This window comes from Amblyomma maculatum, chromosome 1 (genome assembly GCF_055883805.1).
Source record: "Amblyomma maculatum isolate TAMU_Amacu chromosome 1, ASM5588380v1, whole genome shotgun sequence".
NCBI classification, from domain to species: domain Eukaryota; kingdom Metazoa; phylum Arthropoda; class Arachnida; order Ixodida; family Ixodidae; genus Amblyomma; species Amblyomma maculatum.
The window spans coordinates 293644199-293660668 of record NC_139344.1 but is presented as its reverse complement, the minus strand read 5'-3'; the positions used below and the strand labels follow the sequence as shown (position 1 = coordinate 293660668).

Sequence of the window (16470 nt, the reverse complement as noted above, 5' to 3'; positions counted from 1 at the left end):
ATTGACTCGTGCGCAAGCCGTCACGCTTGCCTTGAGATATCATGAATACCGCATAACCATCTTCGGGCCGCTTGCTGCAGTTGTACGCGCAACAGCACGGCATAGAGCTTGCACGCTGCAATAAAAGCACAGCGCGCAATATTCGCTCGCCGAGACTAGGAGAAAAATGGCGCGATGGAAAAAGAAAACACAAGGAAAACGCCGGACGCGCGTCGGTTTCCAAGGACAACGGCAGGGAGACCAATCGTCGCTCAGGAAATCGGGCGGAGAGCCGGCCCTCAGCGAAGGGGCGAGGAGGAGGCGAGGATGTAGCGCGGCGGCGGCAAAGTTCAATCGTTGGCGTAACTTTCAAAGCATCAAGGGGTTTTACCCCCACGTAGTGTTCCTGTATCACGGCCGGTCTCGAGGGAGAGAGCGCGCGCTCTTTCTTACGGCCTTCTCAATCGCCGCGTGAACAATGGGAACTTTTCTCCTTGAGTCACGCTCTCCGCCGCCGCAAGGGGCGCGACCTGCTCACTGTTCACTCCGCATCTGCTTCAGTGGCGGCGGGTGGCTTTTGCCTGGTTTCGCACTGTCGCCCGCGGGTTTCGTGGTGAGTGCAGCCCCTAAATGAACGATTACAGAAGGTAGATGCTGCAGCGGCATCCTGTCAGCGTGCTACACACGTGAATGGACTCTTTATATTAAAAAAACACTGTCGCTCAGCAAATGCTCGACAAGCATATGACATGTATTGCGGCATGGTATCTACTTTTGTTCATTTTAATCTGAATTTTTTCCCAGGCCTATACAAGAAGATGAATAAAAAAAGTGAATGAGCAGTGATCACATCGAAGCTTCTTAATTCAAGGCAAACATAACAGCAACAATGGCAAAACCGTCTTTCAGCTCTAGATGAGAAACCATCGAGGTAACGCCAAAAATGAAAATAATTTTATAAAATGTAATGTAAGTTGCACAATGCTTACATGACATAAAGTATTAGTATAACGTCAGAGTAAACACTTTTAAGTTTTGTTTTCAATTTTGCGATAATTTATAGACCAGCAAATGTTTTATGATGTATTATAAACATTATTTCAAATTTGCAAATAAACGTTGGTTTAATGAAATGTTTACATGATATCATGATTATTTCATGAAAAAACAGGAAATCTGTTTCAAGCACTCATTCCTAGCAACATTTTCTTTCTTTTTCTAGTATGTTTTTGAACTAATAGTTCCTTGTAACTATCTGTGCAGTAATGCCTGCCTTAGAGAGCAATCGCTGCCCCATTATTTTGGTAGAATGCTTTGCTTATTACACATTCGCCACTGTTACTCAAGGGACACTCCTCAATAATGGATATAAAAACTTTTCTCTGTGTGATTTATTCAGAGGTGACTATAGGAGTTGTATGTCGCGCTGTATTGCGCGCCTAGACACCTAATGTCGACACCGACGAAATCATTTCAGCTCTGCCGCAATCAGTAACCGAGGAACTGAAAGAAGTGATGGTATCTCCTGTCATCCCATTACCCACTGTCACGTATTCTGGTTTAGCTTACGTCGCTGGACACATTGTGAAGTTAATCAGTGACTTCGGGTGTGACGCTTGTGCTATCCTTCTTGAAACCAGCGAAAGAAGCAGCCCCATGTACACTATTCTGCGAGGACAAGATTCTAGCGGACTGCATTATCCAAAACCAGAGTTTGTAGCCCTCTTGGACAAGGTTGTGTCTTTTTTTGAAAAAGCTGTCATGCACCTGCCACACACAAATGTCCTTGAAGTCCTTCAAATCTTAATCCAGCCAGCACTTGAGAACTCACCTTTGCTGAGTTGCCTGGAAGGCATTGACAATAGCCATGCTATAAGGTCTGCTTCTTTAATATGTGAGAAATTTCTCAGAATCATTCTTGTCAATTATGCTAAGAAGGTGACAGACAGGAACGAAGGCCAGCTCCTTATGTGCACAAACCGTCCAGAAAGATTTTGAGACTAATTTTCTAGCCGCATGTACCGTTTTGATGAATGAGTGCAATGTGTTAACTTTGAAGGACATTTTTTTTTATTGCTTGCTGCTCTTTTCAATTATGCATATCTGTTTTTATGCCCATTTCCTTGATTAAATGTTTTTATTTTGTTATCACTGTATTAATCTGACTACGACTGTCTACGTGTGCGTCAGTCGCGAGACTACGTATACGTCTGCTGTCTTTCAACCTACTGATTTGTTTTAAACGAAGCTAGAACAGCCCACTTCACTAGACAACTGAAATTTTAACTGTATGCGTAAATTTTTGTTCCTTACTCTGAATCTGAGACGTGCTATGAATTTTCGTCAGTGCCTCTTTTGTTCTAAACGAAAACGGCAGCGGTTGACAGAATATCCACTGAACAGTTTGCCATGCCCTAGCATCAGGTCGCGCTATACCTGCTTATAGCTTTCAAAGGCACACTGCATAAAATGGTACATATAGTTTTGTGAAAAATTTAGGGGCAAAAGTGTTGATGTAAGTGCACCCGAAACTTCATTTGACCGTGCGCGACAGCACTGACGAAGGCGCGCGCGCTCTTGCGCGCACGCGGATTATTGACTATTTTATTGCTCATACACGATAAATCAGACGCTGATTACGGCTTCTTCCTATAAGCCATAAGGGGTGAAATATCAGGACCTGCCGGTTGCAACCGATGCGGACGGAGCGAAGAGCGAGCGCGCGTTTCCCTTGCGCGTGAACGGTTGTAGCGGAGGAGCAGCAGTGGGGCGGTGGCGACCCCACCGAGGCGCGGCGGGCGGTGGAAACAGACCCCATTGGAGAGACCGTAAGAGAAGAGAGAAACGCGCTCTCCCTCGAGACCGGCCGTGCCTGTATATGCTCCCTGCGGGAGCATTACTCTGGGGGTGAGCTTTGGCGGCATCTACCGGCTGTTTCAGTCCCTACTCAGCGGTCACGTGGTATTTTTTCGGCCGCGCGCTCCCGTAGAGAGTGGCGGGATGCGCAGGTCGAGGCACGGCCGGTCTCGAGGGAGAGAGCGCGAAGAGAGAAACGCACTCTCTCTCGAGACCGGCCATGGTCGAGGTCGTGGTTATAGTGCCTAGAATATACTGGCTAGTGTGACAAGCGCCCGCGCTTCCCTATGGGCGAGGATGGCGCTATTTGCAATGAAAGCCAATCGTTAGCGGCAGAGGGCGCTGCTTGTCGGGAGAGTGCCACCTGAGCAGACGACGCATTTTTCTCTCTTCAGAATACGGCAATCTGTTGGTGTTGTGCGTGCGTGTTAAACCTGCTTCTGCGCGTCTTTTGCTTTCACGAAGGTGCAGTAGATTATTTACGGTGTAGGTGTTTGCTCATGCGAGTCGTTCCGCACTTCTACCTGCTCGGCGACGATTGCATCGGTTTTTTTTTTTTTTTCGTTTTGTGCGCGCGTTCTGTGCTCGCCTGTATCCCTTCTTTTTTTACTGTGTCGCCAGTGGTGAAGCGCGGTTCCCGATTGTTGTTTCCCCAGTGCCTCTCACTAGACTGCAGAGAAAAATGCCAAAGAGAAAGCGGTGGTGCACATAGAAGACTTGCTTTTTTGGCAAACGGGGCTACCGCTAGAACAAGGAGCGTACGTATTACTGCGCTATCTGATGCTACGTAAGTACGCATTCTGTACAATGGGAACGAAGCATCGATAGAAATGACGGAAGGTAAACGGCAACTGCTCTTGTTGGCGAGAAACATTTTTAGAGCATGCAGTTATATTCACAAGGATGCAAACCTGGGCGAGTCGGTAACGGTGCTCCATGGCAGTGTGTAGCACTATAGTGCATATTCTAGGCACTATAGTAGCACAAAGAGTGTACACAGGCGCTACAGACAGCACCTGTGTTGTGTACCTTTTCTGTGTCCCTCGATTGTCCTTTTGCGCTACACATGTCATATGGACGCAGTTATATATTAGGCGCATGTTTCACCGTAAGCGCGGCATTACCAACGAGCTTCATCGCGATTAACCGGCCGCGTCTCGTGCATATTGTGTATCTGAGAAAAAAAAAAAAACTTCGTCAGCTTCTTCATTCAAAAGATGGTGACTTCGGCAAAACCTTGTGCAATCGCAGGCCGCGATGTACCTTAATTAGTCGCTGTAAGTAAAGGTTCCTCGTTTGTGTTCTGCTATTTTTTTTTATTCAAATACCTCACGGGCTCCGATTGAAGTATTATATGTGAGGGGGGTTACATGCTTCTGTTTCGCACCCCAGTTATGTAAATAACTGGGGTGCGAAACAGAAGCATGTAGAAGATGGTTATTTTAACATCGTTATTTTCAAAACGTTAACATTATACCCTCCACACCTTGTGCCCAAGACGGCACCAAAAAGGAAGGAAAGAAACATATGCGAGCAGCAACCAGCTCGTAAACGCCATAAGCGGGACGCAGGGACTGGACCCGGCGATTCGGGCTCGGAAATCAACGAGAGCTCCTGTTTTCTCGAAGCTGGCTTTCACGACTGCAACGACTCCTCCGGCTCCAGTGAAGCGGGCATTGTGGGTGAACAGAGTGGCAGCCAGGCTACACTGCACACACCTAACCACCACGGAGGTCGTCACCCAAGCAAAAAAAAGTGTGTGGCAAAAGGTAGGGCCGACCTCTCTCGCCGACCAAAAAGTGGCCGGCCGACCTTCGGCACCCGACTGAGGGCCGGCGTCGGGGATTGACACTGACCTAACGTCGGCCGACATTCGGCAAAAAACCTAGGCCCGACCTTTTGGCCCTACCTGGCCGACCACTTGCCGCAATAGTGCCGACCAGCTGCCAACGTCTCTGAATGGTCGGCCTACCGTCGGCCCGTACTTTCTTGTCGACGTAAAGGTATGCGGGCCACACGTGGGCCGACTGCTTTTGGATGACGGTTAATGGCCGGCACACGACCTAAAGCGCCGGTAATCCGCTCGGTATTGCTCATTGCGCTGATACACATGCCATGCATTTGTTGATGCTTTCTAGATACGCATGCATATAACGAGCCAGCAGGCAAGCAAAGAAAAGCAACAGCTCTTCTGATATCAGGAATAAAAGCAAATAAGTATCTGACGAAGACTTTATTCCTTGTTTAATATACAGCAGCGCTTCTTTGGTGTTCTTCTTGTTATCAGTATTGGAAGTTGCGCTCCTATCCTGTCGCCTCTCTTCCTGTGTTCATCTTGTTACATTTAGCTCACCTGTTTAAACAAAACAATGTTTTTAAGGGTAACACAAGATAAGAATTTATTTGGCACGTATGTTTTATAGATACAGAGAAATCGAGATATAGACAAGGCTCCCAATCCCAGACTGCCACGGGGCCCTCAGTAGATTAATACACACAAGCAAAAACATAAATGCACTTAGGTGGTAGAAACACTAGTTATATTGATTCAGCAACATTATATACAATAGTGATGAAGCAACTGTTTACCAGGAAAAAAACGAATAAATGATAAGAGCAGAAAACACTGTCATATGATGTATATTATACAGAAAGAAAAATACAATGCCGCAACCGCGATCTAAACATTCATTAAAAAGGAGCATACATGTCAGCACCGAGAGTAGATTAATACACACAAGCAAAAACAGAAATCCACTTCAGTGGTAAAAACATTAGTTATATTGATTCAGCAACATTATATACAATAGTGATGAAACAACTGCTTACCAGGAAAAAAAAACTAATAAATGATAAAAGCAGAAAACACTGCCATATGATGTATATTATACAGAAAGAAAAATACAATGCCGCAACCGCGATCTAAACATTCATTAAAAAGGTACATACATGTCAGCACCGAGAGTAGATTAATACACACAAGCAAAAACATAAATGCACTTCAGTGGTAAAAACACTAGTTATATTGATTCAGCAACATTATATACAATAGTGATGAAGCAACTGTTTACCAGGAAAAAAACGAATAAATGATGAGCAGAAAACACTGCCATATGATGTATATTATACAGAAAGAAAAATACACTGCCGCAACCGCGATCTAAACATTCATTAAAAAGGAACATGTCATCACCGAGAGAGGAGGAGAGGAACGCTCTCGTGGCCTAAATATGACGTCACAGCCATCGCTCGCATGTTGAAACCGAAACCGAAATAGGGGAGAAAAGAAATTAGATTATGATACAACTAGCACAACAAAAAGTCCTTGAATACCAAAAAATTAGTGTCCACAATACTCAAGGGATGTCCGCTTGGTCAGAAATCGGGCTTCGAGAGGGTGGTGGTGGTGCCCGCCTTTGATTTCTGCCTCCATCCCGATCTTGAGCTCCGACCAGCCACCGCTTAATGACTTCGCCGACGAGCGTCACCGATGTTTCGATGAAGGAGCTCTTCACGGAGGCTCTAAAGGAAAAAAAAAAACGATATTGTATTACCCCTTCTTTAATATAGTATTGTTGCAAATAATTTTTCTTCTACAAAGTCGCGCTGTATACTTTAGAAGATTCAAGTCATTACTGAAAGCTTATTTCGAAGACTATCCTGCCGCGGTGGAGCAATGGTTAGGATGCTGGCTACTGTACCGGATTACTCGGATTCGAACTCGACCACCGGCGGCTGCATGCGTTTCAATGGAGGCGAAATGGAGAGGCGTCCGTGTGCTGTGCGATGTCAGTGCTCGTTAAAGATTCCCAGCTGGTCAAAATTACTCCGCAGCCCTCCACTACGTACGGCGCACCTCTTTCCGCTTTCACCCCCTCTTTCTTGCCTAATTCCCTTACGGTGCGGTTCAGGAGCGCACGCAAACACGGTCCTGAGAGTTCGTGCTTAGGCCGAAAGTGGCTTGTCGTGGCCGCCGACGAGGTACATTGAAAATTTTGACATATACTGATCATGTACAGTCGTTAGAAAAAAATGGTATCAACACTCAGCCGGTGACATAGCTCGGGAAAACTGTATTGAAATGCCATCTAGCGACAGCGTAAGGGACAGTGACAGATGCATGTGGATAAAATGCGGCACTGCCACTATTGTCTATAGACGTTAGATATATATGTTGTTAGATAAAGTTGGCATGCAGTTTTCCCGAGCTCCACCACCGGCTGAGCGTTGTACACCACTTTTGTTCCCGACTGTACATCTCACTTGAATGTGCAGTTGAAGTGATGGAAGCGGAGCCGCCATTTTACACAAAGATATTTGCATAGTACGCAAAGAATCTCACCCCAAACAAGAGCCACAATGGAATCTTGCTCCTTAAAGGCATGTTTTCTGCCTTGAGAGCCTCTCCAACTGAACTGCATCGCAGCTTGTTTGGTTAGGAGCTGCATTAGTACAGTCCTCACAGCGGTCTTGGCATCCGTGCCGCCAAATCTGGAGAAGTATTTCACCTGCAAAAATGGACACGAATGCCAAATGATTTAGCTTCACTTGTTGTAAAGTTGAAGACCAATCACAAAATATTTATGCATCAGTATGACATATGCCAAGATATTCATCACCGAATAATAATAGTTGCAGCATTGCATCGTGCAACTGGAGAAATAAAATATAAGCGACAAACATAAGAACGGAATGCATGTTTCAAGCCATAAATGCCACTTACCAAATTGTCCATGTTGGAAGGTGCGGCCAGATACTCTTCCAGTTCAAACACTTGGCTTGCACATGTGGCTGGCAAGGGAGGGCAGTCTTCCGGCAAAGTCGCTATTCCAGCCGCATTCGCTGAATTCAACATTTGTCGGACGGCTCCAATGTCGCTAAGCAGCCTCATTTGGTTTTCAAAAACTTTCCGCTCGAAAGCTGCAAAAAGACAAGACCGGTAGAAAAAGATATATTCACTGTCAGTCTCTTGTTTTGAGCTGTGATCACAGCGGATAAATTATTTTTCCTAAAACTAAAGGGGCTGTTTATAAAATGGAAATTAATGGCACTGGAAGTAAAACCATACCGGAAAATCGAGCAGACAGGTCGTTCAGCTGCTGCTGCAGTGACACCGAAGCTGGTCCTGCAAAAATCATTAAAGAACAATTCCGCATAGATCGTTTTATTATCCTCCTAGTTCTCGTAACTCCTGATCATGTACTTGCATAATTACATTTGGCAATCATATAGCTGGAGCAGTACAACCAGTACAACTGCCTTTTAATAAACATATTATTATTATTATTATTATTATTATTATTATTATTATTATTATTATTATTATTATTATTATTATTATTATTATTATTATTATTATTATTATTTATAGTTAAAGTAAAAACTCCATAATTCGAACTCCGAAATTCGAAACCCTCCACAATTCTATAGCTTTCTACGGTCCCATACAGTTTCAGTGCCGTCTGATTGTACAACCCAATTAATTCAAGAACTGCTATATGAGAGTATGTCAGCTTCAAATTTCGCGGCGACCTTCGAATCCGCGAAGTGACGCCACGTAGCGGGGCTAATCTTTAATATGCGAAGAGCCCCAACCCCAGAATGCTCAACTGGCTCAACTCCTAGCACAAACACCGACACGCAGCCCGGCCGCCTCGAGGCGACCAAAGCACCAAAACGCGCGCCTGCAGAGGAGGACACGTACTTCGCTGCACAGCACAGGATACCGGTTTTTTGTGTCACGTGCTCTCGGCGACTCGCCGCGGTGCCTGCGGCTTATGTCTCTGCCCGGATTGTAAAGGCGGCGTGACGGACCGCTGCAGGGGGGCATGCAACCTGCAACGATTGAGAAACGTTCAGCAAAAAAAATATTATTATTAATAATAATAACAACAATAATAAAACACTTGTTTTCACACGCCTGCCGCTGTGGCTCAGCACGCTATATGTAAGGAGATCGACTGGTAATCCCGAAGACGCGGGACCAAATCCCGGCCGCGGCTGCCCATTTTCGATGCCGGCGAAAAGTAAGGTAGCTGTGTACTGTGTGAAGAGCCTCAGGTGGTTGAAATTTTCGGAGGCACGCTCCACTATGGCATTTTGCATATCCAGAGCAACTTTGAGACCTTAAACTCCATAAACCATAAATCACTTGTTTCCGAGTGTTAAAGCAGCGAACTGAATATTTCGGGACGAATCTAGGGCGCGAAGGCCGACGAAGCGCGGAGAACCACCTTATCGGTGTGTGTGTGTGTGTGTGTGTGTGTGTGTGTGTGTGTGTGTGTGTGTGTGTGTGTGTGTGTGTGTGTGTGTGTGTGTGTGTGTGTGTGTGTGTGTGTGTGTGTGTGTGTGTGTGTGTGTGTGTGTGTGTGTGTGTGTGTGTGTGTGTGTGTGTGTGTGTGTGTGTGTGTGTGTGTGTGTGTGTGTGTGTGTGTGTGTGTGTGTGTGTGTGTGTGTGTGTGTGTGTGTGTGTTTAAGAGGAATCGTTATAGCTAGGTTGTGAAGTTAAGAAGCAATTACTTATCATGCCACATACACATGCAAATAATAAAATACGCTCTCAGAATATCTTCAGAAACTGATTGTGGTGTTACACGATCAAGCCATTTTGACAACTGATTTTTATGTAAAAATATTAGACTTCATATTTTAAATATTGAATGTATCCGTAACTCACTTTTTTGAAAGTATCAAAAGTTGAATCAGAAACGAACATTAACAGAGGCTAAAAAGATGAACACTTCTTAAAATCGATGTTTCCTGCCAAAATGGTCCTAGTCTAACTGCATGTGCCTGCGCTTGCAAGAACGTATAATAAAGCTATAGCAGGCCTAGGCCAACTACATAGTTGTTTTTTAGAAGGTGCGAATTTGTTTTACAAAAGGTAACTGACCTGTGATTTAATTAAGAGCTACATTGGGGGCTATGACGGACACTATGTGAGCGGAGGAATGGTTGAATTAGGCAATTAACCGAATACGTTGCCTAACTGCCCAATTATTTATTTTGGGGGAAGCGGGTCTTATATTTGCAGAGTTGGAGCAAATGGCATACGAGGAAAAAATTTAATGAAAAAATTGCGGCGCGCATTACAAGGTCTACAGATGTCAGGCTGCTTCAGATCGCAACCTCGCAACACTGCGCCAGCGGGCGCTTCCGGCATAGATCGCTTAAAGCCCCTACATAGATTGCTCGTCCAATGCGCGCTTTGAGGCCGGACTTCAAGCGCGACGACTATGCGCATTAGGTAACGGCTATCAGCAAGGCCCCGGTCGAGATGAACGAACCGCCACCGCGCGCACGTCTGGTGATTCCAGCAGAGCGACGAAATCTCTGGGTGGAGCTATCTACCTTATATGTGCGCTGTGCTATTGGGTGAAACTGCCTATCAGGGTAAAATTTGTGGGCATTGTAGCGCTCGCTACAATTTTTTAAGGATTTTTTTCCTACCTGTACAATTAGGAGCCCGAGCTCCAATTCTGAAAATGTAACATGATGAAGATAAAACGTTAACTAACGTGTTTAGTAAATTAGCTATCTATATACTTGAAGTAGCCTACCTCTCATCTGGTGTGTGCTGTAGCCCCCAATATAGCCCTGGGGCTAAAATAAATCTAAAGCTAGTTAAATGTCTTAAAATTTTGGACCTAAAAAAAAGAAAAAAAAAAGAACACGCGATATCAGTTAAATGTTAAATATACTTTGGTACACAGGCGTTCCGCTGACGTGTTCCGGTACTTGAAGATAGCGAAAAGCTGTGTCCTATGTAAAGGGCACGAAAAAAAAAAAAAAATTCCCCATGTCGGCGGTTCGGGCCCGGGAAATAGCAGGGGCAGTCGCCCGACCAACTGAGCTGCGCGGAGCGGCTGCTCCTGGACAGACGAAGCTGAATAGCTCGGCAACGCCAAGTGAAAAAAGGGCTAGTTCAATCTATACAAGAGAATTCCTTAATGAGCGCACCTCTGGTGACTGATTTTTAAGGCAAAAAAAAAAAAAAATGCACATTACACTGCTGTCAAATGTGCGTAAAGGCTCGGCCAAAATAATTTAAACAGCGCTGCGGAGTTTGAACGTTTATAATTCCGTTCCGAAAAAGAAAAAGTATTATTCGCAAGCCCACCAGCGACATTGCCTGTTCTAGTATCAAGTACAATTATTCGCGAGGTAAGACGTAAGAGTCTGATCATCAAAGCATGCGTGCATTATTAGGAATCTGTAGCTGTGCATATTTAAAATTTACAGCTGCTGTCACTCACTGGTTGGTCGAGGCTGCACCGATGGCTGGCTGGATTGAAGTGTCTGACATGTTCTTCGAAGCCCCGAATCTCCGTTTCGCACGGCTGTAAGCATAAAACCAATTGCTATTAACCACCAAAAGAAAAAAAAAAAATGAGAATGTAGATTCGCGCTTCTAAAGCCTCTAGTTTTCTGCGATTCCACAAGAAAAGTGGATATATGGACTATTTTCGCGAATTAGTGTCAGTAAATATATTGTCTATTTTTATGAGGCTATTCATGGAATTCAGCAAGTTGACGCATCAAAGTCTGGAGCTCTGCATCTCGACACGTTCATACCTAGAGAAGAGTCACGATGCTTCCACTTTTGTCGGCGCTCGGCAATGTGCCTATATTCACATCTGGGATTCATAGCCGTGTTTAAAATCTTAATTAGTTGATACCGACTAATTAGTGAAGTAGACAGGATGAGAAAATACCCGCCGATAACTTAATTGAAGTAGGATGGACAGTTGGGCGAGTTGGTACAATTGCATAGTGGGTGGGACAGCGCTAAAAGACGAAACACAAGAAGAGACGCACAACAGCGTCTTTTCGCGCTGTCCCACCCACGATAATTTCAACAAATATTAACACCGATCACTTGATTTCATTTCGAAAGCAAGCGTGAGTTTTTTTTTTTTTTTTTTTTTTTTTTTTTGCCATGGCCTATCTTAGGTGGGGCACGTGATATTGATATTTTTCCTATCAAATAGTAACATTTTTTTTTTTTTTTTTTTTTTTTTGCTGTGAATCGGCTAAAGTTGAAAATTTTTAACGCAGAAAATTACATGTTTAACCATGCGTTGTCCACCCGCTATTCTGCTTAATACAAATGCATAATCATGGAGGAGAGGGGTCTAGAGGAGGCGGTCCGCCCCTCCTTAACGAGCCTTTTCTGAGGCAAACAATAGGAAACACCACTTCTGTGGGAATGACAGCTCGGAAAATTAATTTTGCAAATCACGCGTCCATCACCCCACAGCTCCCTCAGAGAGTCGCCCATAATTTAACTCTGTTTAAGTAAAACATGCAATTATATAATGAGCGCACAGGCTTCATGGGCAATTGATCGCATTTAATTCAGAAAACGAAGCTCACCTTCAGTAGAAAGCACTTCTTCTGATTCGCTGTCGCTCAACACAACCCTTTTTCTTTTTCGTCTTGATTCTTTCTCCACCTCGGAGTCCTCCGTGTCTAGGTGAGAAGTCATCTCCGCGTTTTTCAGGACCTCTTGAGCCCTTTTGATTGACTCTGCAGAAGATATTCCCCCACACCGTTTTATACACTTCCTTCTAAGCAGCCGCTTTCGTTAGAATGTATTAATTCCAAAGCTCGTGTGCGTGATAATAAATTCATGGGCAACAATTTTTGTTGCGACAAGGCATCAAGACGTGAAACATCAAACTCAGAAAAACAAATTAAAGTAAATCCAGCATCAGTGTATAGCTGTGCATAAATCCCCTGAACCTAGTACTGATTTGGGGAATTTTCAAAGTGCATTGCAATATAAATCAGCGTACTTACTTTTAGTACAAAGAATGCGGGCTTCAAATTTTTCCCATCCATCGTCCACCGAAACAGCTCTTTGGATCATTTTTGTAACTTCATATTTAGTGGCAGTGGGTGGCCAGCAGCACCACAAGGCATTGTCATCAACGTGTACCCAGTTGCTGGGTACAACGTATGTACTCCCTTCTTGAATGAATTCTACAACGTGGTACCTGAAGAAAAAGAAATTCCCTGTTGTCAGAATGCCACGGGACTTCAGCATCATATATTTCGACAACAATATTCTAGTTACGCATAGTCACGCACAGTCAGGGTGGGTATATTACTGTATACTTGCACATAAGGATTCCACTATAAAGCACTGACGCCACATTATTTCGACCTTCATGCAGCGGAGATATGCTTTATATATAATCACGTGTTATATGTGTTATATGTCATGAAATATACTTCATTCCTTTAGACCACAAACTAGTTATAACGAATACTGCAAGTAACGCAGATTTAAAAAGCAAGAATAATGTTATGTTCAATAAGAGCTCACAAAACAAAACCACCTCTAGAATGGAAAAAATACAATACCTTTCATGGTATTTCCAGCAGGCGGTAAATGAGGGCGCAGTCCTCCAGAGCTATTGCACTATTTCATATAATATGAGTTCTTGAGTGTTATCCCATAGTTACTTTTCATCTTTCTGTTCAGTGTACTGCTACAGTGAACTTTCAATATGAAATACTAATTCTGACTTAATTCACCAGTACCTCACAGCTATGCTACCCGATCCTCTTCAGTTACCTCAAAATTAAAAGCTCATGTCTGCTTGCACATATTGAGGTTGAACAATTCATGTAGAAAGTCCATATTTGAAGGAATCTAGAGGCTAAGCTCAGCTTAAGGACTATGACAGGTCAAAGTTATCCAACAAGTAGGCTTCCATGCTACTTTCCAGCTAAGAGAAAGAATGTACATGGATATATATACCCTCTAAAAAAGGTGAAATCATGGAATTATTTTATCGCAGGCGCATGGCTGTTAAAAAACCTCAGTAGGTCATTTAACTTGCTAATTTCAGCCTGATAATATGAATTAACCAGTGGCAATTGTATTAGCTCTAATGTTTGCTGTATAAATGGACTGAAAATATTATTTTTATTTTGGATGAATTTATAGGTTGTCAGTGCTTAATATTTCACTGACGTTTTCTTGCTATGGAGAGATGATTTGTTGCTGAGACAGATGTTTATATTTCGGTTGAAAAAATATTTGATTCGCGTCTGAGTTAATTTGTGTCACTGCATAACTTTTTCAAGATTTTACATGCTTTGAAGGATAGATATAATTTGAACTTATGCTTTCCAATATTTATACAAAATCATTGCGGCAACGAGGAAGGCACGGGTTCAAAGTGATTAAACACCATGTTGGTAACTAAAGGGGAAGAAAACAGTATGTTACAAACAGTGAAAACACTGTTGGCGCACGCCTCTAAGGGTAGATCCGAGAGAATTTACGGCTCCCGTCCGCGGCTCCACTTGCAGATCCTCATTCGCGCCCTCGCGCTTTGTTATTCGCCTAATGACCCCTTAATTTGCCCCTCTGTTATCTCGAACATACCAATTAGCATACAGACGTGAGCAACAATACCAAGCGAATTTCCATCTGAGATAGATATAAAGTCCCTCTTCAACCAAGACTTACGAACATATGCCTGCCTGGCAAATGTTCGTATCGCATATGGCAGTTCCGCTCTGATTCGGGACCCAAAGGGTCCTGGTTTCGATTCGCGTCTTCTGCCAATTCGACCATATTTTCTCGTGACTACCCACCAAAAGTCAATCAATGCCCGGTCATATCACTTGCGTACACCTTCCTCTAGAGCCATGCATAACGTGATATTTAGCTATGACGTCAACTTCTACAACGCCGACGCAGTTTCCCGCTGGACAGGAACATTGAAGGAGTGTAGTTCATGTATCGTCCTTTTTAATGATACTTAAGACACTGCAGTACACGGATCATCACGTCACATTATTCGCCTAAGACTGCTGAATAATTTATGATCGAATTTCTTTTTGCACCTGCTTCGGTTTCAACAGCCTAGCGGTGGCTGTGAAGTCAGTCAAGCCTAGGTCACGCGAGGGACGCATTTGTCGTTGGAATTCGCTACAGTGATAAAGGCAGCCTGCCTCAATAGCAGTAATCACAAGAATCAACAATTTTTTCATGCGACACGTCAAGATTTGACTGTGACATCACAGCCACCTCTCAGCTGCTGAAATCGAAACTGGTGAGAAAAAATTTCAATTATAAATTGTTTAGCGGTCCCAGGCGAAAAGTGCGTGCGGATGGATATGCAGGAGTGACTTACGCATCATTAACCAGAAAAAAAAAATGCCATCAAAATTGCCAGCAAAAAAAATAAAATAATAATAATAGTAATCTACCCAACAATTTGAGAGCTGGAAGCCTACCTCTGGACTTTTATCACAGGAGGTGAAAAAGTGGAAAGAAGACCAAATTTGTTTTGTATGGGAAAAGCTGTCCTTTGCAGAGGATGTCACAGAAGTCAAACACATCGAGGCTCGCACTGCGAATTGAAACTTGAAGTATAGAGAGCAGCGATGAACGGCACGGTCTGACGTACAGATCACCAAGAACTTTGCACTGTTTCCCAACAATCAATATTCTTGACTCACTAGCTAGGAAGTTGCTTATCATCACAACTCTATCTCCAGTTAGCAGAACGCAGTTATCTGGCCGCTTTGTGCTCAAAGAGCTGTCGTTCCATGCGGCCCTCAGAAACTGCTTGTGCTGTACATATGAAAGTGCAGGGCCCTTGCTGTGACAGGACTCAGGAACGATGCCAAAGCTCTGACATGATTTTCTTGAGTACAGAGAAGAGGGGGGGCATGCTGCTTCTTCAAAAATCCTATTGTAGAGTTGCTCAAGGGGTTTGTTTCCAGATTTAACTAATGATTTTAGGGTTTTTAAATAGTTTTCAAATGGAAAGCAGCTGAAGCTGTCCAGGCAACCAAACCTTCGGCAATCGCTAGCAATGTGTATCAGACTGTGCACATTATACACTAATGATTCCTTTCCGTAGAAAACCTGGCATTTTTGCACAAAAGTCCTAAGCAGCTGCTCTGCACGATCAATGTGTCCTTCCATCGCTGGACAACAAAGAATAGCAATACCGACATGCAGGTAGAGAAAATGCTCATACATGTCTGAGGAAAGTACTTTCTTCATTGCTACTGGGCCTATGTAAAGCAAAAACAGACGAAATTCTGTTGCTTTCCACCGCTCATAAAGCTCAAGTGGACGAGATTTCCGCGGGAAATCTTTTGGCAAAAATTTCTTGAATAGAACAAGGAGGTCTGAAACTTGCTTAACAGCATTATACGAAAGTCTCACTGAACGCGGGCCTTTAACCCAGTAGGTTATCAGTTTCCGAACAACTCCTAGGCAAACCACATGCATGTAGTCGAGAGGAAAGCAGGACACCATAGGCAAGTCAATTGCCGTAAATGGAGAAGTGCCCTTATGGTGCTCACTATTGTCTTGGAATCTGAACGACTCGTCTGTTCGTAGAGGGCTGTCCATATCTTGAAATGTCATTCGCCCAAGGTATTTTCCTCTAGCACAACATTTGTCACAGCCGTAGTAACCAGAAAAAGACTTTGTAGCTTTGACAAAAGCCTTGGCTGGCGCGTCACACAGCACAGCTTTAATCGTTACGCTGTAGTGCCTGTTATGGTAAGTGAATCCATCCTTGAGCAAGGACATGGTTTCTCGAAGGAATGGCTCAAGATACTCATCTAAAGAATGTGGCTTAGATGTGCCGCGGT

The 16470-nt window shown here is 43.8% G+C and overlaps 1 protein-coding gene across 1 annotated transcript; it reads right to left on the bottom strand.

Moving 5' to 3' along the window:
• Positions 1 to 5714: 5714 nt before the first annotated feature.
• Positions 5715 to 7956, bottom strand: LOC146206817 (uncharacterized). The gene is made up of 4 exons (XM_084587066.1): positions 7904 to 7956; positions 7559 to 7755; positions 7178 to 7343; positions 5715 to 6355 (listed from the first exon to the last, which is right to left on the bottom strand). The coding sequence occupies exons 2-4, from the start codon at positions 7724 to 7726 to the stop codon at positions 6192 to 6194; spliced, it is 498 nt and encodes a 165-aa protein (XP_084443192.1). The 5' UTR covers positions 7727 to 7755; positions 7904 to 7956; the 3' UTR covers positions 5715 to 6191.
• Between the last annotated feature and the right edge of the window lie 8514 nt (positions 7957 to 16470).

Excerpts from the sequence above, each read along its gene's own strand:
- LOC146206817 (XM_084587066.1), bottom strand. The coding sequence starts at position 7,726 with ATGAGGCTGCTTAGCGACATTGGAGCCGTCCGACAAATGTTGAATTCA. Across the intron at positions 7,344-7,558 it reads CTTCCAACATGGACAATTTG|GTGAAATACTTCTCCAGATT; the intron begins GTAAGTGGCATT and ends CCATTTTTGCAG. Across the intron at positions 6,356-7,177 it reads CATTGTGGCTCTTGTTTGGG|CCTCCGTGAAGAGCTCCTTC; the intron begins GTGAGATTCTTT and ends TTTCCTTTAGAG.